Consider the following 23818-nt stretch of genomic DNA (forward strand, 5'->3'; position numbering starts at 1 on the left):
TTTGTAAAATTAGTTCCACTGAGCAATAACAGACATCCACGCGAGAAGATAAGCTAGGGGCAAATACTTGTATTTAATGATAAACGGGACCCATAGTGTGAGTAAGAGAGAAAGCTGCCCCCAGAATTCAACACATTGTAACAGGCTCTCTGGCTGGATGCTGGCATAGGTCATAGGAAGCTGACAGTCTCCATTTTTATTATATAGTTTAATTATACACAGGGGCATCTTAAGAGAGGAGGGGGCCCGTGTGCACTCCCCGTGCGGGGCCCCCTCCTCTCTCCCCGGTGCCGGCAGCCAACTGATGCGGCTGGCCAGCCACCGGAGCATTAGTAGACTCCAGGCACTAGAGTGTGCCCACAGTCTACTGCGCATGTGCAGAACGCCGGAAAAATGGCCGCGGCGTCCATTTTCCGGTGTTCTGAGCAGCGCTGACACCTGCCGCGGGACCATGGACAGGTAAGTTAAAAATAATATGGGTGCAGGGTGTGCGGTGCGGGGCCCCCCTGGACCCGGGAGCCCAAGTGCCCCGCACACACTGCACCCATTATAGATACGCCACTGATTATACATTATTATTATTATTATTATTAATAATAAAAATCCCGTTTCACCGGTTGTAACTGCAGTGTGCCACTAGGGGGCGCTCGCCGACAGGCACTCTGCCCTTAAGCATCATGGCGGCCGGTGTTCGCGTATACGACGTATAACAGACGCGACTTTGTTTTGTGAAAGGCCTGGCTCGCTCAGGGATGGCGGATGGAAATGAAGATCCCCCGGCTGAAGTGGAGGAGGATAATGATGATGAAGAGGAGGGAGAGGACGAAGATGCAGGGCCCGCGGTGGATGACAGTGTCCCGGCAGAGCGCAGCGGCCATGTGTCCGTCACTGATGGGTCCCGGATGTTTGTGTGGGGGGGATACAAGGTGCTGCTCTCATATAACTGTATGTCCATTGTACATAATGCTGGGCCTTGTAGTTCCCAAGCGGCCGCGCAGCCAATGGTGCTGCTGTCTCCCAGTACAGCTGGGCCCAGTATAAGACGTAGAACACCTTCCCCCATCTATAACAAGTCATATGCACCAAAGACCATATCTTTACCGGCTACGTGGGCTCTAGTCCTATATGCCGAGACCTTTGCTATTTAATAAGGATGTTATTTCATCTTCTAGGCTGTCTTGTATAAAAATATTTTGAATTGCATAAAAAAAAATAACATTATTAATGGTTCAACACTGCTCTTTGCAGTACCTGCAGGAGGGATAATTGCATATGTATGTGTGTGTGTATATATATATATATATATATATATATATATTTATTTAGAAACGTGGGTGCCAGGAGATTGCTAATAGTTCAGGCATCATAAGCCGCACTCCAAGGTGTGATACGTATGAATTCTTCAGTTCATTACACAGAAATCGTAACGTTTCAGATCCAACTGATCATTTAGCAAGTGCGTATTTGTTACACAAAGCAGACCGGCGCTTGTGTTACCCTGAGGCGTGATGTAGTGGCCGGTGGGCATGTTGATAATGCTATTTATAGCATTTTAACAGTGTTGGCTTTATAACTTCAAACATTATGCTTTACTATCATCTTTGAAGTTGAAAAGCCGACACACTTAAAATGCTTTAACATGTTGTCAAACCAGAGTTGCCCTCACTGACCCCATTTTCATTGTCGACATTTTGATTGTTGAACTCTCATACCCAACTCCCATGAGAACAAACAGCAACTTGAAACCTTGCACTCTTACGCTGGCCATACACCTGCACGATTTTGGGCGGATTGGCCGATTTTCGATGAGTCGTGTAGAAATCCTGTATTTTTTGAGTAGGATACGTTCCGATGAGCGCTCCCGCAGCTCCTATAATCGGATCGTGTGATCAGATGTGCAGCTCATATGATCCATCGTATCGTGTGCAGATCGTACTGTGTATTTTGTGCATGCGATGCATCGTGCGTCCATTCATGTTGTTTCAATTACTTTTTCCTGACGAGCGTGTGAGGCACATGATCGATCGTACGACAGATCATGTGCAGAAAAAAACAACAAATCGTGCCGCCGGGACTGCCAGGGAGGCTCCGGGGAGTCGTGAGGTGAATCTTATCTAATGCTGGTTCTGCAAGTGTATAGCAGCATTAGTACAATTATTAATTTGTATGCAAAGACCTAAAGGGCCACCTACTCTCTTTTTATTTATTTTTTTTCCCCCTGGTCACAGTGGAGTGCGTGTGTGTGCGTGTGCATGCATATAATTTTATTTTTTCTTTGACTTTTTTGTAGCTTTGTTTTACTTAAGCAGTCTTCTCTTCTTTTCAGAATGCTCCCATTAGAGGATTTTATGATTTTTATTTGCCACGAGATGAAATCTGGCTTTATCATATGGAAAATGGAACATGGTAGGTTATCTGAGCTGTATAATCATGTAATGCATATAATAATTATTTATGCTCATTAGTGTTTATGTTGAGAAGCTAAAACAGGCCATTGCATGCTAAGAGGTCAGCTCTGCATGTACATTTATCTCAAAACAAATCAAATCGGTCGTATCAGAGTAAAGTTAATTCTCACCTATACTCTATACCCCTAATGTATTGTTGTTAATCCTAATTATTATTATTATTATTATTATTGATATATATACACAAGCAAGGGGTGCTATTCCTGGACTAATATAGCAACAATCAATAACAGTAGAGAAAAGTAGTCCAGTTCATGGAATGCACAAGTATATTAGTGTAGGTACAAATTTATCAATCTTAAAACATAACCTTTAATAAGTATTATTAATAAAGTTTTCTAAAATCAGCTAAATAAAATATTATAGAACAGTAGGAAAAATAAAAGGCTGTAAATATCTGTGTGCGTTGTTAATATGTAAGGCTGTATGTAATCGCTACCATTTGACACATCTTTAGTCTTGATTGTCAACAAACCATTTATTGTTTCAATTTATACAAAACTGATTGATGTATTGTTAAATACGTATAGTATATATGTGAAAATAGATGATCATCTTATGATTTCTCAAGATTCAAAGTATTCAGGTTAATGCAACAATACTATTCACGTTGTAACCAGTTTTGTTTCACTTGCTACATATGTATCTAATTTTACAGATACAAAAAAGCATGGATTTACACAGAAGTGTATAATGTTTTCAGTAAATGATTCACATTGTGTATAGAGCTCTGAAGAGACTAGAGATGAACATATGTCCTTTATGCAGGAGTTTGAGGATTTTAGGAATAATTATTTGTGTATTAATAAACACAAAATATATGTTCTCAATATGGCAGAATATTAATCACATTAATCCCACTTAGTAGTTTTTAAAGTTCTTTAGAGGGATGGATGTTGTTTTTCTTAATTCTTATCCCTCCTTGTTTTATTCTTTATAATATTATTTCTCTATAGATGGGTACAGTAAGTCTATAATTACAAAGTGAGGTATTGTGTATTTGTATGTTTTAATCACATTCCTATATTCTATACTGTATATGAGTAAGCATCGCTTCCATCTAGTGCAGTGGTCGGGGAACAGGGGTAAATTATCCCACATGGGGTAAAAATGAAATTCCTGGGGGAATGGACGGACAGCCGAGCATGCATATGAATCATTCTATGCATGCCCGGGTGTCCGTCTATTACCCCCGGCTGTGTCTACAGGGAGGCTCTAAGCCGGGCGCCCGGCTCCTTCCCTGCAGCGCCGCGTTAGCCGGAGGCTGGAGTTCTCTTCTGAACTCTAGCTTCCGGCTCTCTCCATGCGCACTATGGGAGAGATGTCATGACGTCTCTCCCATAGTTCCGAGGAGCAGCCCGGCGGACAGGACAGCGGCAGATGCAGGAGCGGGGATTAAGGTAAGTGGTTTTTTTTTTGTACAAGCATTATGTGGGGCACTACTATGGGGGCACTACTACAGGGGCATAACTATGGGGGCACTACTACAGGGGCATAACTATGGGGGCACTACTATATGATTTCCTTCCTTTCAAATCAAGGGGGTAACGCCGGCGTATATAAATATATTTTGGGGTAAAAGGTAAAAAAGTTCCCTGACCCCTGATCTAGTGGTTCAACAGTTCTAACCATATTCATTCCTCTCCCTCTCCCCGTGTATTGCTAAGTAGTGCTTGTGTGGTCTCTTGGGAACAGTCGCAGTCTGTCTGCTCAAACACACTGTGCCGGCTCTGTTAATGTGCGGATACTTAAGCAGTGGCACACACGACAATCTCGTGTGTCACTCATTCTATCTCCTAATCACCACGGAGTCGCAATCGCGGTCCGTCTCACAAATAATACAGGCTCTCTTAATGTTCAGATAGTATAACAGCACATTCATTATTCTTTATGGGCACAGTCTATAGATATTGCAGCCAAATGCCAACGCGCGTTTTGCTGAAGCTTGAAAAAACCCTTGGATGAGAGCGAAATGCGTCGATTAAGGACTACCTGTCTATTCCTGTTACCTACAGAGGTGGCACTTCCCAATTGCTTCTGCAACACTGTGCTTTTGTCCCAATTTACGGGGACTCTTTTCCAGCGTGTAAGCACCTGAGCTCCCATACTACACACGGGGGAGCTCCTTCCGGTTATACGAGCTTAAACAACTTGAGCTGCACGTGTAAAACCAGCCACCACAGCGTGTACACCTCTCCCCACTCTGACGGGAGGAGACAAGCGGGACACGCTAGCGGCCGAGCAAATACCGGAGGTACGAGTGGGTGCAGATCCAGCGTGTACACCAACTCTGTGACGGACAGTACTGAGAGGAACACGGGTAGTGTGAGTACTGGATGCCAATTTATGCTATACAGTGTACTACACATTCCCGTATTTGTCCACTTGGACCAACAGAGGTAAGAGGTACTGCAGGCCTCTTACATAACAGCACGTTTAGCACTCTGATTGTTGTGAGTATACAAAGATACTAAATTGCTATTGGGAACTCTGGGCCTGATTCAGACCCGCTCGCGAGCGCTGAGCGCTCGCAAGCGGGTCGATGTTGCCCAAGTGCGCATGCGCACAACGGAGGCGGCTCCGTCATGTGCACACACGAGACCCGAATAACGACGGCCGCCGTCGTTATAGGCCTCGTACCAAAGGGGGCGTGCTGTCGATGGTGATTGACAGCACGCCCCCTTTGGTGGGCGTGCCGGGGGGCGTGGCTGCCCAGACGGAGGCTTTCCCATGGGAACGCCTACCGTCTGGGGCCGGCCCCACTGACATCAATAGTGATGTCAGTGGGAGTGCTTTTGGCTCTGATAGAGCCAAAAGCACTCCAGGGCTTGCGGCAGCGAGACCCTACCGCAAGGGTCTCGTCAAAAGCCCAATGGTTGCGATGGTCTTGACCATCGCGACCATCATTTTGGCCGCTCGCTATAGCTGTGGGTGTTCACCCACAGCTATGCGAGCGGCCAGGAGGCCGCTCCAAAAAGTGGGAGGGCCGGCCCTGATTCAGAGCGAGCGCTCTGTCAGAGCGTCCGGCTCTGAATCAGGGCCTCTGTGTTCTATTTACATCAAGCCGGTGAACATAAGTTATTAAATCTGCCTATGGAAGACAATTAAAGAGACATTGTTTCACTTACAAATGTAATTAATCAGCTGGTGAACAATAGTATAATTTCTGTTACCATGGATGCAATCATTCTTATTCCCCAGGTGACACTGGCTGGATATTCACTCAATTTTTCAGAGGAGTATGCTATTTATAGTGAATTAGCCATTTAGATATTGTATGTGTATCTGTCATATCTATTTATTTATTTATTTATTTATTTAATAAATCTTTTATATAAAGGAAGCCTTGTGTCAATCCAACATATTTATACATGCAATATATGTTTTTTTGTGCAGTTCACTGGGAGTTTTTGGTTGAATCGATATTGTACTGGCTATATGAACTTGCAGCATTACTATAACCATTATTATATATATCTCACAATTTGTATCCAATTAGCACCAGGATTTCAGTTTTTAGTTTTTACTTGAAGCTGTTCTTTCTCTGTGTTGGTACATATGTAGCAAGTGAAACAAAACTGGTTGCAACGTGAATAGTATTGTTGCATTACTCTAAATACTTTGAGTCTTGAGAAATCATAAGATGAATATCTATTTTCACATATATCCTATACATATTTAACAATACATCAATCAGTTTTGTATAAATTGAAACAATAAATGTTTTGTTGACAATCAAGACTAAAGATGTGTCAAATGGTAGCGATTACATACAGCCTTACATATTAACAACGCACATAGATATTTACAGCCTTTTATTTTAATTTTCCTACTGTTTTATAATATTTTATTTAGCTGATTTTTAGAAAACTGTTTATTAATAATACTTATTAAAGGTTATGTTTTAAGATTGATATATTTGTACCTACACTAATATACTTGTGCATTCCATGAACTGGACTACTTTTTCTCTCTTGTTATTGATATGTACATGTATCTACCTAACTACACGCAGGGGATCACCATTATAGGTTTCCAGAAGACTCTTTATAAAGGTGTTTCAGTAGGAATAATGACACAGGGAAACTATAGATGATCAACCAACACATACATTTCATATATACAGACTTGACAAAGTCCACAGACTGTGGACGATACACTTTGCTGCTTGTCTCTGGGTTGTGGACTATTCACAGCGTGGACGTTACACCCTCAGGTGAAGCAGCAGGAACCTTATTGTGAAACACTGCGCACCTCGAATCCAACGTCATGCTGGATATATAAGCTGGCGGCAGGGTATCGCCGCCGGACTGTCCTAACAGCCAGGTGTTGCTAACATCAGGTATATCCTCCAAATTTAACAGATGTACCACTGATATATGTGCCGTATACTGAACTGTGCCCGTTGGTTTAACAAGAGTGCTCATTAGACCTGTACATCGGGGTAACCTTGTGGATCCTTTTATTTATTCGAGGATAGTTCAATGAATAAGGTAACAAGTCATGTCATTGCTTTAATGTATTGAACTTGTACATTTACAGTATGTAAGACCAATAGTATGGCCTTGGTACAGATTATTTTCCACAGTCCCCATATTTGTCTAAGCATCTGTTCCAGATGTACACCAAGGCATCTATCCCGGCATAGAAGAAATCCGTGTCAAGTACCTGATGCCAGGACATGACGTTTTGCTGAAAATCACCGTGAGAGGTCTTATTACCTTACTTACTGAACCACCCTTGTAATAACATCAGCTGGAGCTCAGAGACTGCTTTTTTTAACAACTGAAGCTGGTTAGGGGTTAGGCCGGAGATGCCCGCAGTTGAACTAACTTCAGGCCAGGGCACCGCTGGCTGCCCGTGACATCATAGGTTCCCAAGTGTCCCACTGGAGATGCCTGCAGTTAAACTAACTTTGTGCCCAGGCAACTTTGGGCCCGTGACATGATAGGCCACGCACGCCACGTCGCCGTCCTGCCCGCACAGTGCTCGCTGCTGGGCAGTGAGTGTGACAGGCTGCTCCCACTTCCGGCGGCTGAGGGACCGGGAGCTCCTTTCTCTGCCACGGACAGGTAGGAGCAAATGTGTTTTATTTTGCCTTATGTGGGCGCAAGTGTAGTTGTGTTTTTTTTACGTGGGGACAATGTGATTTGTTTTTTGTTTTATTTTAGTTATCTGTCGAGACTAATGTGAGAGTTTTCTCCTGCGGTGGCTAATGTGTTTTTTTTTTGGGGGGGGGGGGTTTCCCTCCCGTGGGGACCTTGTGTGTGTGTTTTTCTCCGTGTGGAACTGATGGTGTGCCTTGTTTTGTTGGTGTGCCACGAGTTATAAAAGTTGAAAATCACTGGGATTGGGGTGTGGCATTGTAGTGCTGCGGTTATAGTACATAGGCCCCTGTGTCTTTTTATAGCAAACATCTGGATACAATGTGTTACATTCATCAAGCTCTACAGTGTGACTATACGCTCTGGGCGATTGTTACAATTTCATCATGGGATCTGCTCTAAAGCTTTTGGTATTATAATTGATTTTAAAGATACCGGTATGAGAGAGTTTTTATTACTCAATCTATTGTTGCACTATATACATATGTGTTGTTTGTATGTATGTATGTGTATTTTTTATGTTTTCATGACTATTTTGTTTTCAGAAAATTTTGTTGTGATATTATATGTATAATAAATAGACCAATAATATTGTTTATTTATTTTTTGCTGTCTAGTATATCTATTAATCAGCACATTTACCTCTAGTATTTTTACATATTCAGATGTTTTCTTATAACCTAGCCTCAATGCACCATGTGTCGCGAGACGTCTGGCGTAAGTCAGCCACCCTGTCCTGTGCAATTCTGCTTGCACAGAGTGAAAATTTTTTGGCGTCTTTCATCCGAAAATGCGTCTTAGTCGCAAATGATGTGACAAACCGCTTAACGAAATGGCACTGAATAATTTGATGTGTGTCACTTGTATATTTGTGTGGACTGAGACTGTATACAAAGCAAAACAGAACGTGGCGTTGTAAAAAGCAGCGGTCGCTGTATTGTAGCGTTTCATATACAGATTTAGACTCAGTCGCACACAGATATACAAATTGAACAGCGCAGTCTCGTGCAGCAGTTTGTAGCATACGTTTGTGACGAAGATGCATTTTTAAGTAGTAAAGACATGAAATGGCGCTCTGCGCAAGCTTTATCGCACAAGATATAGCTCGCCAAGAAGGGCTGCTTGGTACAACTGCAATAGCAATAGTTTTCACTAAGTTCAAATGTAGAACTATTCTAGGAGGGACTTGCAGCTCCGCCGCACACAGACAGTGGCTCTGTAGCAGAGTCCTCAGTGTGGAAGCTTTGTGTGCCTGTATATCACTGAGGAGTGGCTCAGAGGTATGGCCATTTGTACTGCATTTTACATACCTCTGGCCTTTTGTCTCGGAAGGATTAGATTGCAGCAAAAGACTGCGATTTATGGACTTTGGGCCTGATTCAGAGGTGCTTGCAAAAAGCGAGCGCTCGCTCTGAATCAGGGCGGCCGCTTTTTTTTAACCTGGCCTCCTGGCCGCTCGCTAAGCTGTGGGTGACCACCCACAGCTTTTGCGAGCAGCCAGGTGATGGTCGCGATTATCGCGACCATCGGGCTTGCGACGAGACCCTTGTGGTCAAACAGAGCAGGAAGCTCACTACTGACCTCACGAGTGATGTCACTAGGGCCGTCCACAAACTCCAGGAACGCCTCGGCTTGACCAGTCACCCCCCCCTCCCCGCCTACAAAATGGGGCGAGCTGTCGATCAACATCGACAGCCGCCCCATTTGTAGCGAGCCCCAGAGCGAGTGAATTTCTCACTAGCTACGGGGCTTGCGCATGCGGCGCGTGCGCAGTGCCCCACCATCGACCTGCTTGCGAGCGGCTCTGAATCAGGCCCTTTTTGTGTGTGTGGTGTTTTTTTTTGTTATATTTGTGATTAAATGCTTGGATTTAAATGGAGCGATTAAATTGTTTGTGTGTATTGTAGCTCCTGTCCGAAATGGCCAGGAGCAATTCAGTTGTTTGGACGACCAGCCCTGAGGATGCAGTTATCACTAATTTCTGCTTGCACCCTCCTGAGGCGTGAGCAGAAATGTGCGATAAGTAGGGCTCCGGGGCTGGTCATGGTTGCCGGGTGTGCCTTAACTGCAGCGCACTTGGGAAAAGATGCTCAATGCGGCTGATCTGTGCTTTCTCATGCAACAAAGGGGTTGTCGCAGGAATTAAGTGCAGTCTTGCGGCTGGTCGTGCAAAACAATTGAATAGCTCCCGCCCACTTTAGATGGGAGCTACACTACCTACAAACCATTAAATTGCTCCAAAGAAACAAATTTTATTTTGTTTGATTATTTTTTTATTGTGAATTGAACTTTTATCTTTCATTCCATGTAATCACGGAAAAATGCATACATTTCTTCTTCAGGGTCCATAGGGATACACAGGGATATCATGGGGATATTATGGTTGGAGAGACCAGGCACCAAACCGTTAAAGCTTCAGCTCCCAGGATACCTCGGGTCCTCCTCCATATATACCCCGCCCTTAGCCCTAGGACTTCAGTTGTTCGTTTGGTGCTGCAGGATCAAGACGCACCTTTGTAACATGGGACTGCTCAGGCAGTCCTAAGCTTTTATTTTTATGTTATTGGGTTGGCAGTACTAAGCATCTGCATTAAGACGCATGTACTGCGACTCCACCTACCTCTGCCGGGCCGCAACACCAGGAACTGGGCTGGTAATTCCGGCAGTTCGCAGCTGAGCTTGCTAGCAGCTATACTGCAACCGGACACACAGAGATGTCAGGTAAGGCGATTCCTCGCTTACGGGGAATCGTGCGCAGCAGTCCTTGCTTCTGGTGTCGGAGACGCACCAGAAGCCACTGCAGTTTGGGCCCGGGATTGTCCGCTTCCTCGCTACACCACCGGGGCCTTATTGTCTGACGCCGGGGATCGGCAGCAGACGCTTCTGCTGCCACGAGGCCAGCGTACCCAACTGGTTAACAAAGCTTAGGGGAGGTAGGCTCTCCCCCGGTAGCTCCTCCCCCAACCCAGACGCAGTCTCTACGAAGAATTTGGCGTGTCTGGGTTGCTCTGCCCACCCTCCACGTGTATTTGAGACGCTCACAGCGCTTTGTAGCTGTTGATCTCAAGAGGGTTTGGGTCAGTCTCCCTGTATACCTCTCTTGGTTAAGGTGTATAGTGCTCTATTTCCTACCATTCCTTTGTGTTTGTGTAGTTGATTTAGAGTCCATTGTAATTATATTACATATGCATTGTATGTGAGTGTTTGCTAGCTGCTGTATTGCCGCTGTCTTTTATTTCTGTCTGTCAATTAGAGCTATCACTGTTTTTTTCTCTCCATCCTCTGGGGTGGAGGTTTTTATCTGAGTACTAAACATTCATTAAGATTTTGTGAAGGCTGTCACATAACATTGCGATCATTGCCTTTATTGAACATGTCAAAAGATAAAGGGAAACAGGAGGGGGAGCAGCCTGTGCTGGTTCCATGTAAATCATGTATGGTCTATGTGTCCCCTCAGGACGTCCCCTCAGGACGTAAAGATTGGTTTGTGTGTTGTCTGTTATAAAGAGCCATCTCACCAGTCCAGTTTACCTGTCTCTGGACAAGAGCCATCTTGGGTCTCCTCTTTGTCCCAGGTAATGAAGCAGGTTGTGGATCGTATGGCTGCTCCCACAGTGCCTCCTTGGATGGGGTGTACACAGCATGCTGTGTTTGCACCTCCTATGTATCCTTCCTAGAAGGATGTTTATGGCCATTCTAGTCAGAGTATGGCACCATCTAATGTTGATAACAGACCGGTAGTGACTAAGGCTCCTAAGCGCAAGTTCTCTTTTTATCAGTCTGCTGCACATATGGATTCAGACGCATCATCCGAGGAATCAGATGATGTGCAGGGTTCCTCTCCAGGGTCTAGCTCGTGGGAGGAGGATCATCTGTCCACAGTGTTTGTTCCTTCTTTGGTGAGGGCGGTTAAATCAGTCCTAGATATTCAGGATGATGAACCAGCTCATAGTAAGGAGGCTCCAATGTTTATTCACCACCGGAAGGTGGCTAACACTGAGTTTCCTGTATCTGAACAGCTCACTGAGCTTATGGATGAGGCATGGGGGTCACCCGGACAAACTGTTTTATGTGAATAAAAGAATAACATCGTCGTATCCTTTTCCAGCTTCTGTATGTACTAAGCGGGAGGTACCTCCTACTGTGGATGCTCATGTAATGAATTTAGGGTCTGATTCAGAGATGCACGCTAACCCAATGGTTAGCGCACATCTCCGATGTTTGGAGCCCGCTCGCAGTGTGTCCCTGATTGGCAGGCTGCCGTGTTTGGCAGGCGGAGAGGGGTGTTCCCGGAAATGGGGACGTTTCGCCCCCTTTTTCCGGGAGGGACTAGGCCAGGATCTGCGTGAGTGCACTCAGATTTCCTGGCCTCGCAAATCTGCCAGGACCCGGCCAGGCTGCGGGAAGCTTAAGCTCCCGCAACCTGCCCAATGGAACGCGATTGTTTCGGTGGTGACCCCAGGCTGCGATCTGGGCCGCAGCGCTGGGATCACGCAAATGCAGCAAGGAGGTGTGCGACATCTCCTTCTGCATTTGCATTTTAAATGGACGGAATTGCACAGGTGCTTGTGTGCGGCAGCGCAATTGTGTCCATCTCTAAATCTGGCTCTTAGTCAGAAATACTATATTACCTATTCCGTCGGCATCTTCTCTGAAGGATTCCACTGATAGAAAAATTGAAGCATGTCTCAAGGCAATATTTTCATCATCTGGAGCGGTTACTTGTCCAGCTATGGCTGGAGCCTGGGTAGCCAAAGCTGTTGAAGAATGGATGGGAGCATTGGAAGATTCTCTACCAGATGTTACCAGAGAACAGAGGATGTATATCTCCCACATATGGGAAGCAGCTTCCTATCTGGGAGGAGCTGCAGTAAATGCCAAAATTTTAGCTTCTAAAGCATCAGTAGTGGCATGCAGGGCCCTTTGGTTAAGATCCTGGAAAGCTGATACAGGATCAAAGAGGGCGCTGGAAGTATTACCTTTCTATGGAGAAGTACTTTTTGGAGCAGAGTTGAATAAGATAATAGCTACTCTGGCGGCTTCAAGATCAGCAGGTCTGTCATCTACGGCGACTATAAAGTCTAGGCAGGTTCCTTTTCGGTCCTTCTGTCCTCAGGGACTAGCAACGGAACGATCTTCCTCTAAACAGACTAGTGTTCGCAAGACAACAAATTAAGAGGTCTGGCCTGGCAAGACGTCCAGCATCTAAAGTGGACAACAAACCCTCTGCCTGATGGAGCAGGCCTCCTACTGGGGGATACCAGGGTGGGAGGCCGACTTCTTCAGTTTACGTATTATTGGCATCAAACAACAACAGATGCCTGGGTCCGGGAAGTGGTCTCTCAGGGGGTATGTCCTCACTTGCAGGAGGCATCCTCTACAGAAGTTTTTTGCACAAATCCTTAATTTAGATGTGGTCTTGGCTTTGGCCCTTCAGGAAGCAATTCACTCCCGGCTGCAGGCGGGGGTAATAATCCCGGTTCTTGTGTCACAACAGGTAAGGGGTTATTCCAATCTTTTTCTGGTTCAGAAACCGAATGGGACCTATCGCCCTATACTAAATCTAGAAAACCTCAACAAGTTTATCCATGTACCCAAGTTTCGTATGGAAACTCACCAGTCAATTATTTTGGCAATGGAGCCGGGGGATTACATGGTTTCCCTGGACATTCAGGATGCATATATGCATGTTCCTATTATACAATCCCACCAACAATTTTTACGGTTTGCAGTCCTTCAACAACATTACCAATTTCAGGCCTATCTACGGCTCCCCAGGTATTTACCAAAATTATGGCAGTCATGACAGCCTAACTCAGGCATCAGGGAGTCAGAATTCTGCCATATCTGGACGACCTTTTGATATTGGCACAGACTCTGGTTGTTTACAAAACCATCTTCAACTGACCATAGCCTGCCTACAAAGGTACGGCTGGATAATCAATTGGAAGAAATCATCGCTTTCTCCAACACAGCAGATGGTACATCTGGGAGCGTTTCTGGATTCTCTGGCACAAAGGGTGTTTCGGCCAGAGGACAAGATTGCGGGCATATGATTGCGAATACGCAAGCGAAGAATATCCATTTTGTTAGCGATGCAGATCCTGGGATCAATGATATCCACCTTTGACTTGGTGGGCTATGCTCCAATCCATTCCAGGCCTCTGCAAAAATTGATTCTCTCCAGGTGAAACGGACAGCATCATCTAATTAGAGAGATGATGGAGGGTCCTTCTCACTCCAGAGGTTCGTCACTCCTTCCTGTGGTGGCTGAGAAAGGTCCGTCTAAACAAAGGGCACCCGTTCTGGATTTTAAATTGGGTGCTTCTCACCACAGACGCCAGTCTTCGCGGATGGGGGCAGTGACAGATCATCACACCTTTCAGGGAAGATGGACAAATCAGGAAAGTCATCTGCCAATAAACATTTTGTAACTAGTCTTATGGCTAGGGGCGGGGTATATATGGAGGAGGACCCGAGGCATCCTGGGGGCTGAAGCTTTAACTGTTTGGTTCCTGTATCTCTCCAATTATAATATCCCCATGGTATCCATGTGGACCTTATGTACCTCGAAGAAAAGGAGTTATCTAGGTAAGTCTACCATATTCCTTACAGTTTGTCAACATATTGACTGCCGACAAAAATATGTGGACAGGAGAATGCAGAGCGCATCGAAGTTGACGCATTTCTAATTTTTGTTAGCTCATTTTAACCGTGTCGGCATTATATCTTTTAAATATGATTCTTTGCAATAAAAGATAAGTACCCATCTTAATCATGTAACCTTTACAAGTTTCTGAACGAGAATACATATTGTCATATTTCCGTTCCTACGTGTTGCTGTCTATGTATTACATTGTCAGGCAGCTGCCTCTTGCCGTAGTGTGAATAATTGTTTCCTGTGTAATACTATGTTTATCGTCTCCCTTTTCCAAATGCATTTTATTGCAGGCAGAGAGTGAAGACCAAAGGCAATTCCCCACCCTCTATGTCAGGCAGCTGTGCAGTGTGCGTGGACAATGTACTATACCTGTTTGGGGGACATCACGCTCATGGCAACACGAACTTGGTCAGTACATAAATAACAAATGTTTGAGGTACGATGATAAGTGCACAGAATTCAGGAGGTCCAAAGATCCAAGCACACAGGGCAGTGGACCTAGTAAGGCAGTTGCAGAACTCACCATTCAGTACAGATCCATCATATGCTTTCTCTTTCATAATCCTGTTATTCCCTTCAAGAGCTCTCCTGTCCATCTAATTGAGGTGTGGTAATCCCCCTCCTATACAATAATAGCTTTTAAACCTAAAACCCCCGGGTGGGTGCCTAACCCTAACCCCTCCCCTGGGGCGCTTAATCCTAACCCTCCCTCCCTCTAGCCTAACCCTAACCTCCCGGGGGGGGGGGGGGGTGCCTAAATCCCCCCCGGGAGCCCTAGACCTAACCCGTCCCCCCCCACCCGCAGTTTCTCGCGGCGCCCGGCATCCATTCGATTGGGATGTCGGGCGCTGGTCTCCCGACGTTGGTAAAATGAGCGCCGTCTACATCTAGACGCCGGCCATTTCACCCTCGCCGGGATATGACAGTCAGGAAACCGGCTGTCGGTATAATGTCAGCCGGCTTCCCGATTGCATCCCCTTTTAGACATGGCCTAGTAGGGAGCGATGACGTTATTGCAAGCTGTCTGGGAAATGTGCTATTATTTTTTACTTTACCTTTTCGCTTTTTCATATTAAGGGACATATTCGGGTCTCCCCTCACCTGTCGAGCCTGGTAGCGCTTCCGTCCTCCCATTTTCATTGTGGGATTCCCTCATCCCCCACATCTGCCTTGGCTTAGGACCTGTCACTGCCTAGGGTGTGGAGGCAATGTTACTGCTGCAGTCCATCTCCTATTCCTCCTAGCTACCTTTTGGTTTTATATGTGTTTTATTATGACCTTCTGGAGCAGAGAGAGACCACGTGTAGCTCGCCAGGTGCTGTAGAACTAAGTCCCAGCTGGCAGAGCATGTAGGTCCACAGCACCTGGAGAGTGGGAGAAAGGTACTACGTTCGGTTTCTGAGTCATAAGGGCTGTTTGTGGCGTTTAGTATGGGAATAAAGCCCTGCACCACTGAGGAGGCTGATCTTACTCTATGGGAAATTAGGACACTGTGTGCTGGTTCCCTCAGACAATAAAGATACGCTATTCGGATGGTTGATAGACAACTAGATAGCCCGTCAATAGATAGAGCCCAGAAGGTAAACCGTTAAAAGTTCGACAGTGCATAAGGTTGACACATCGTTTTTCATGATTTGTAGGATTAGGTACTTGGCGGAGGGGTAGTGTTAGGCTGCAGAAGAGGACGGTTAGGGTTAGGCTGCGGAATAAGACTGTTAGGAGTAGGCACTTGGCAGAGGGTTAGTTTGTGGAAGAGGATGGTTAGGGTAAGGTACTAGGGTTAGGGTTAGGCACTTGGCAGAGGGTTAGGGTTAGGCTTTGGAAGAGGATGGTTTGGGTAAGACACTAGGGGGAGGGTTAGGATTAGGGTTAAAGCAACAACAAAAAATGTCAACCTTTTTGACCCTGTCGACCTTTTGTCCCTGTGGACCTGTTGCCTGACTACCTACTGGGGCCTATCAATCCAAACCCAAAGATCCTGAGATGCAGCGAGGTAGCAACAAGGATGCTGTGAATCTTGTTTCTATATAACAAATGCATTAATATACCGTGTGGTTACAGCTCTACATGTTGAACCTGAACGCCAGAGTCGATGAGCTCTTCTGGGAGAAGGTTGACTGTAAAGGAACGCCTCCGTCCCCAAAGGACAAGCTTGGCGTATGGGTTTATCAGAACAAGTGAGTTCCATAACTGACAATAAATCAGAATATTGCTCGCGCATGGTCCACGAGATGCGATGCCTGCAGCAGTCAGGGGAGGCCTCCCAGGCTCCTGCCAGCAGTGTTCTGTCTATGGACTATGTGGTGGTGATTGATAAAAGGAGTAGCAGAGACTGCGTTTATCATACAGAACTACACACAAGTCTAACGCTAGCCGTCTATGCTGGTAACATGACTATATTAACACCAAAATATCTGACATATATATACCTTTATAATAGAGCTGACTGCAGCTTCCACCATATGGGGGGAAAGCTGGAGACCCCAATATACAGAAAACAAAATGTAATAGAATATTCTTTAAAAAAGAATATTCATAAAAACAATAATCCAATTTGCACGGCCGGTGTGTAAAATAATGATAAATACAATTAATAAATAAAAAAATATATAATTTATAAATGTAATAATCAGTACTAGCCAGCATGGTATAACATAATTAACACGAGCAGCTGTTTACTGTATAATCCGTATGATACGTTGTATCTGCTACCTGCTTACAAAGTCTAACAATTTATTATTATGAACAAGGCAAATAATTATACGAATATACTGTTATGGAAACAAAATGCCAGGAAACCTGAAAGTATAAGGTTGCAAAAATAACACATGAAAATTCCCGATATATATTCGTAGCAAAAAAAGTCTTTGAAACAAAATTGTGTCCAAAAGTTGCCAGAGATCCTTTTAATGATCGGATCCGGATTTATAAAAGATGATGATAAAGTTCTTTAATTTTTAGCTGGTTTTAAATAAAAGGATTAGGTCATATGTCCCAGAGGTGCGCACCTTGGCAATATATAATTCTTATTAGTGGTTGCAATATCATGATACATTTTAAATTGTGTATAATTGTTTAATTCAGCGCCTGATAATTTTCTTACTTCTGTTTACAAAGCGTCCATGCAAATAGGAACAGAAAACGTAGTGAGCTGGATTAGAGCATTAGCAGTGGATATGCCGTCAACGACCAGCGATTCGCGCTCACGCTGGTCATTGCTGGCATCTTTCATCGCCCGAACCTGCTGTCCAACTTGACGATATTGTCAGGCTGTGCAGGTTCGGGGATGTGGGAGGGTGCCGGCACTGAACGATATATCGTTCTGTGTGGGCACAATATCCACTGCACAGTATAATGAACGTAATCGTGTAGTGGATATGCCCCTTGAGCAAACAAATCTGGTATCCAAAAAGCTTTTAGCCGGCAAAAGATATGTTGTTAATAGGCTTAATTAGCTTATCCGAAAATACAGCATTCAGCGTGTTTAGTAATATTTAGCTCATGTCCCGTTAGGAGTCAGGGAGAGCAAAATGGGTCCATTAAGGTGCATAGATGTCCCGTCAATCCGAGCCCATACTCAAGCCCTTGTCACTCTTTATACAGTCCCTCCTTATATTGGTCTGTTTATCAGCTGCCAGGAGAGAATCTGTATGCTGTGTTCCCCACAGTCTCTCACATGCAGAGATAGCCAGTGATTGATATAAGGTAAGGGGACACAGTTCTAGTTAGCTTTTTTGTTTTTCATACAACCAGCATTAACATCGCACATACCACTCTTGACAGGGGTATGGTCAGCTTACCCCCTTGTCCCCGCAGTACCCCCCTACACCTCAGGATCCCTATTTATAGGTAGGGTTATGTAAATCTCTTGCAGATGTGGATCTATTCTTCCTGGGGCCTCCAGGGGGCAGTGCTCAGCAGAATCAGGTTACAGTAGAACTGTGTTGCAGTTGTCCAGATATCCCCTTATTTCACAGCTCAACACCGCCGGGGACCCTGAATTGGAACAGTAGAGACGGATGCCCACTGGACAGTTAAAATCCATCTTACTAGTATTTAAAACTAGTCACTAACCACATCAGTTAATAATCATCCCTTCTACCTTTGCAGGGAGAGTATAGGGGGGAAATAGCCACAGTCACGACCCCCACCCAGCTTAATATTGAAGAATGCCCTGGCTCAGTGAGTACAGATCAGTCAGTGACATCACCATTTGTAAAGCTGTGGTCTGGAGAACGTGACATTTTAGGAAAGTGTAGCCTTTATCTCTTTGTACAGCGCTGCGTAATGTCAGCGATTTATACATAAAAAGATAATAATTCCTAGGGGATTAACCCCGTCATTTTGCTGATTGGGTAGCAGGAGGGTCATTGAATTAAAAATAATCGTTCAACTTTAATTTGTAGCTTTTAATTCACATTTCAGGTTGCTGTTCTTCGGTGGATATGGGTACTATCGAGAAGATGCAATCGGGACATTTGAGTTTGACGAAACCTCATTCGTAGTAAGTATGCCAAAATAAAATAATACTCAGTTTTGTGGGTTGTTGCTTAAGTATTAAGGATAAGTACATCCTAGTGTTCCCCCTCCACTAGCTGCATCAGCCCCCCGAGTAGCAGCCTCTTGAAGGTGACTGATCATACATCTCTGATTCAGCTGCAGATCGGTATCTGATATTACTGGTGGACAGGACTGGTGGCATTACTGTTGGATAGGGCTGGTGACAGGACTGGGGGGCATTACTGGGGGACAGGACTGGGGGGCATTACTGGTGGACAGGGCTGGTGACAAGACTGGGGGGCATTACTGGTGGACAGGACCTGCTTGACACGCCAAGTTAAATGAACAGGGAGCCATTAGAATGTAAAGCAGCTTGCCCTCTTTAGGGATCTGTTCACAAAACATTTATATAGTGGTAGTTTTGGTAATTTTAGGACATAACTTCTTGTTTAACATCAGTTAGTAGTCATTGCTGGGACTGACAAATGCTGAGTGTTCCTATAGAGCTGGGACTGTCAATCATTAATGGAGTTACAGCCAACAACCTAGTTCAAATACTGACCAGCCTAGAACAATGCATGTACATAATTGTGACACAGTGAGAAATTATTTTATTAGAACGATTTACAAATGCTATTGTATCGCTATGGCAAATGAGCTTACTGCAGGCGTATGGAAGGAGGATAGCCCTTTGCAGTAAAAGGTACATTGTGTCTGTCTGCCTATTTCCAGAATTCAGGGCTTCCGCGAGGCTGGAATAACCACGTCCATGCTCTGGCCTTAGGCAGCTTCACCTGGAGTCGCATTATAACTACGGTAACTTTTTCCTTCACTTCTGTCGGAAGATCTGTCTCTGTGAACCGTGAGAAATCCACAACGCGTTTTGCAGACAGAGCAGTTCGGCAGCTGGGGACCTTTCCAGTACACACTGAAATCTCAATATTAGAAGTAAAAAAGATTTCCCCTACATTATTGTGACATGTTGCCCTTGTATACTGCCTTTGATGCTGGGCATACCTGTACCAAACCTGGCGCTTGTTCTGAACGGCAGGATTACGTTATAGTTGGTTCACACTAAAAGAAATCTGACCATTCAGAACTGGAGCTTGGGGGGGGGGGGGGGGGGGGGGGGTCAGATCACCTCTAAACCATACCTATTGGAGCAGTGTTCATGTATTGTGCATTACCATTGTCTTCTGCTTTTATATTAAATACCAAATTGTGTACTATTCCCCAACCTAACCTTTACAACAGGGTAAAAGCCCCTCACCACGAGCTGCCCACGCCTGTGCTGCAATTGGAAACAGGGGTTATGTTTTTGGTGGCAGATACAGGGTGAGTATCCTTTGGGTCAGGTGGTGGGGGTCTCTGTGTCCTCTGATGGAATGTTACCATTAAACAATCCTGTCTTACTTACTAGGACTCCAGAATGAATGACCTATATTATTTGAATTTTGATACCTGGGAGTGGCATGAAGTGTAAGTGATTTTACATTCCTTCTACAAACCAGTAGGCTGATCCCACGGAGGCACCTTCTTCTGCTTGCCCCTGTTCTTTCCATCCCCCCATGCACATCCAACGTGCTTTTATTTGATCACCAGGCGCACTTCAAGGTCTATACTCGTCTTATGGTTGATTGAATCGTCCCTAGAAATGTGCACTTAGCGTTGCAGGTTCAATAAACAATGTGCCTGGTGTAATAGATCGGCTGTTCTAGAGACTGTGCCTTCCTTCAATGAGGTCGGGTCCAACTCCCTGGATTGTGCAGGAGCCAGCAAACGGGGTGCCACAACAGGCCGCCTCTAATGAGGTCATGGGCTGGCGGATGTGAAGTTGTTTATAAGGAAATTAAATTGATTAGTACATTTCCATAGATCTCCTTTTAGAGGCTATGGACTCATCCTGCTATTGATTGTGTTTTCTATGTATAATGTCTGTATAAGCGGATTATTACATCATTCCGTCTCTTTCATCCCTCCATGCAGGATCACACAAGGTGTCACCCCAGTAGGGCGGTCCTGGCATTCCCTAACACAAGCTTCACAACAAAGTCTGTTTCTCTTTGGGGGATTTACCACTGACAAACAACCTCTGAGTAAGTGACTGATGTTAACGCCCCATTCTCTAAGGAGCTCCCTAAATGTGTGCGCCGGGGGCTGCTGAAGAATTTTATTTCTCTGTTCTCCAGTTTTACCGTTAATCATCTGTCTAAGATTATTCAGGGGCACCCTTGTTACACGACACACAAACCCCCAAGGCGGCTCATTTGTATATTTATTTTTATGTTGCAAATGCCCTACTAACAATATTCACAAATACACATTAAAATATTTAAGGAAAGATGATGTTATGGGCAGAGGGAGGGTGTCATTACCCCTATGCCCTTTAATTAGCCTCCTTTTGTTTGAAACGGCATATAAACATTAACACTACAGCCTGACTATTGCAGATATAATCAGATTTATTTGATCAGCTACTCATCTGTGTCATGTTTTAGGCATCCTTTTATTTTAGAGTGTTGAAAGTTCTGTGACATTGAGCTCATAGGATCGCGACAGGCAACAACGAGTAAATAAAACACGGAAGGAAGGTGGATCTATTAGGGGTCATGTCTACAAGAAATAGCGTAGCAGAATGTTCCGGGAAAAAGCTCACAATGTACCAGGCAAGGGACGGTTGTAGTGGGTAAACCAAGGCTGCCATACTTCATAATATACTGCCACTGTGTCCTGGAGGACAGTTGTAATGTACTCCATGAAAGCAATATACCGTACTTTATTGATTAGAGTGGGAAGAGAAGGCGCGGCAACCTGCTTCCAATTTGTGGCGTTAAGGAGCTTAGCCGCGCATTGCAACAGTTTAGCACGAAGTTTCAAATGTAAGAATACGGCATTTCTCATGCTATAAGGCAGGGGTAGGCCACTGTGACACGCCAGCTGTTGTGGAACTACACATCCCAGCATGCCCTGCAGCACTTTTGCTGTAAGGCTACTAAAACTGTGGCAGGGCATGCTGGGATGTGCAGTTAAACAAGTTGCGTACCGGTGCTATAACGCATGCTACCAGTACAGTAGATTGGAAGAGGTTTCCAATACAATCTACTGTACAAACACTTTTAGTTCCGTGCTGCCTGCTCAGATATGTTTTTAGTATGTTGGCGATAGGTACATTTGGCAAACGTCTTATGTTCTGTTAATGCACATTCACTTTTACATACTGTATACACTTTCTGTTAAGTGGTCTGGACTATGATCTGTATTTAGGCGACACGTGGATGTACAGTCTGAAGACAAATGAGTGGATTCCCTTCCAGAGCTGTCATGCGGATAAACCAAGGTAAGAAGGCATTATTGTTTCTCCATTGGGGGGCACTAACAATATAGCTGTACTGCACCGGTGGGAGGCAGGGCACAGGACCCAGAACTCATCACGTGGGTTTACTCTCTGTGACCAGTTTATCAAACTCAGTCCTCATGGAATCCTAACAGTGCGTGTTTTCAAGGTATCCTCAGGAATATTTTATACCACCTGTAGATCTATTGTGTTGGTCAATGAACACATCTGGTCACTAGCTAGATTATTGGGCATACAGAACTGTTAGGGTTCCATGACAACAGGGTTTTAGGAACACTTTTGTCTACTGTACTGTAACTACAGAATCTGATCGCTACTAGCAACGCTGCCTTTTCCACACCGTAACCTTCAATTGTCCCACAGTCGGTCTCTCTTTGGTCTGCAGGTTGTGGCATACAGCATGCGCTAGTAAAGAGGGTGAAATATTTGTCTTTGGTGGATGCGCCAACAATCTTCTCGCCCATCACAAAGCGGTAATGTTTTTTTACTATTCATATCCCCCGACTGGTTTAATCATTTCCGGTGTATGAATGTAATATAGGTTGTAAAGTCTGTGTGTGGGGGGTGGGAGATGAGATATGTTAGGAGTGTGGACAGCCAATCAGTGTGTTGGGAAACAGTGACCTCATTAGGCCAATGTATGGACTAGTGATTCGATAGGATGAATTCTCCTGAATATTAGCTCACCCCACAAAATGGCTGCCTACATATGTAGGTCACAGACCTTCTTTAAAGTGTACCTGTTGCTTTCACCCAGTGCAGGCAGCCATTTTGCAGCTTGTATTGGTGAGGTTCCTAGACCTTTTAATAAATTGTATTCTCAAATATTGGTTCAATCTACAAAATGGCTGTTTCTACTGTGTATAGGCTACACATACTTTCATTTATCATTAATAAATTATCCATTTGGACCTGAGTAAAGAGGTTTCTGTAGTTGTATTTGTAAATGGCAGAAGCAGCTGAGGATGTAACATAAGTGATTCTCGGGGAAGGGGTATAAACACTGAGGTGATGTAATATGTGCTCACTCTGTCTCCTTGTTCTTATAGGCCCATAGTAACGAGGTTCTAGTGTTCTCCGTTCAGCCAAGGTCTCTAGTCAGGTAAACTTTCCACTACGTAAATTATAAGTGTGTGTGTGTATATTTTATATATATCTATATCTATCTCTCATCCCCAAACATATGATAAAAGCTTTACCTGTCGTCCCCCACATTACATCTGCATAACAGGAGTACAGTAATTGTCTTACAGAACTATGTCTTAATACCTTTTATCTTGATTCCCCAGGTTGTGTCTAGAGACTGTGATTTCCTTCAAAGAGGTCCTGTCCAGCTCTCTGGATTGTCTCCCCAAACACTTACTTCACAACGTGCGTCAGCGGGTGGCGAGCATTAACAATACGTGTGGATCTTGAGAAGCAAATCTGTGCATAGCTGTATATAGTAATATTGTCTGTGGCTTAGTAGGTTTCCTTGCTGGTAAATAGGGACCTTGATTTAGTGTAAATATGTTTAATAAATGTGGAGAATTCAATAATGTCCCCTTTATTTGAACTTCAGCCAGTTATCAGTTAATGAGGATTAGACTGTTGCAATCAATATTTAACATTTCTGTATTCAGAACAGTTAATTAGATGGAAAAAAATACTCATTCTATAAAAACCTGTTTCCTTTTATACTAGGATCATCTACAGCTAGGGAGTGTATTTGGAGAGATTTTATTACAAA

The 23818-nt window shown here is 44.5% G+C and overlaps 1 protein-coding gene across 1 annotated transcript; it reads left to right on the forward strand.

Moving 5' to 3' along the window:
- Positions 1–684: 684 nt before the first annotated feature.
- KLHDC2 (kelch domain containing 2) lies at positions 685–23808 on the forward strand. Its single transcript, XM_088455330.1, has 13 exons — positions 685–926; positions 2327–2406; positions 14525–14642; positions 16296–16411; positions 18660–18738; positions 19467–19550; positions 19989–20069; positions 20155–20213; positions 20721–20830; positions 21999–22071; positions 22475–22562; positions 23139–23191; positions 23379–23808. The coding sequence occupies exons 1-13, from the start codon at positions 753–755 to the stop codon at positions 23503–23505; spliced, it is 1242 nt and encodes a 413-aa protein (XP_088311456.1). The 5' UTR covers positions 685–752; the 3' UTR covers positions 23506–23808.
- The last annotated feature ends 10 nt before the right edge of the window (positions 23809–23818 follow it).

The sequence above is a fragment of the Taudactylus pleione genome, unplaced genomic scaffold, assembly GCF_031769625.1.
Source record: "Taudactylus pleione unplaced genomic scaffold, aTauple2 ptg000652l, whole genome shotgun sequence".
In the NCBI taxonomy this organism is placed as follows: domain Eukaryota; kingdom Metazoa; phylum Chordata; class Amphibia; order Anura; family Myobatrachidae; genus Taudactylus; species Taudactylus pleione.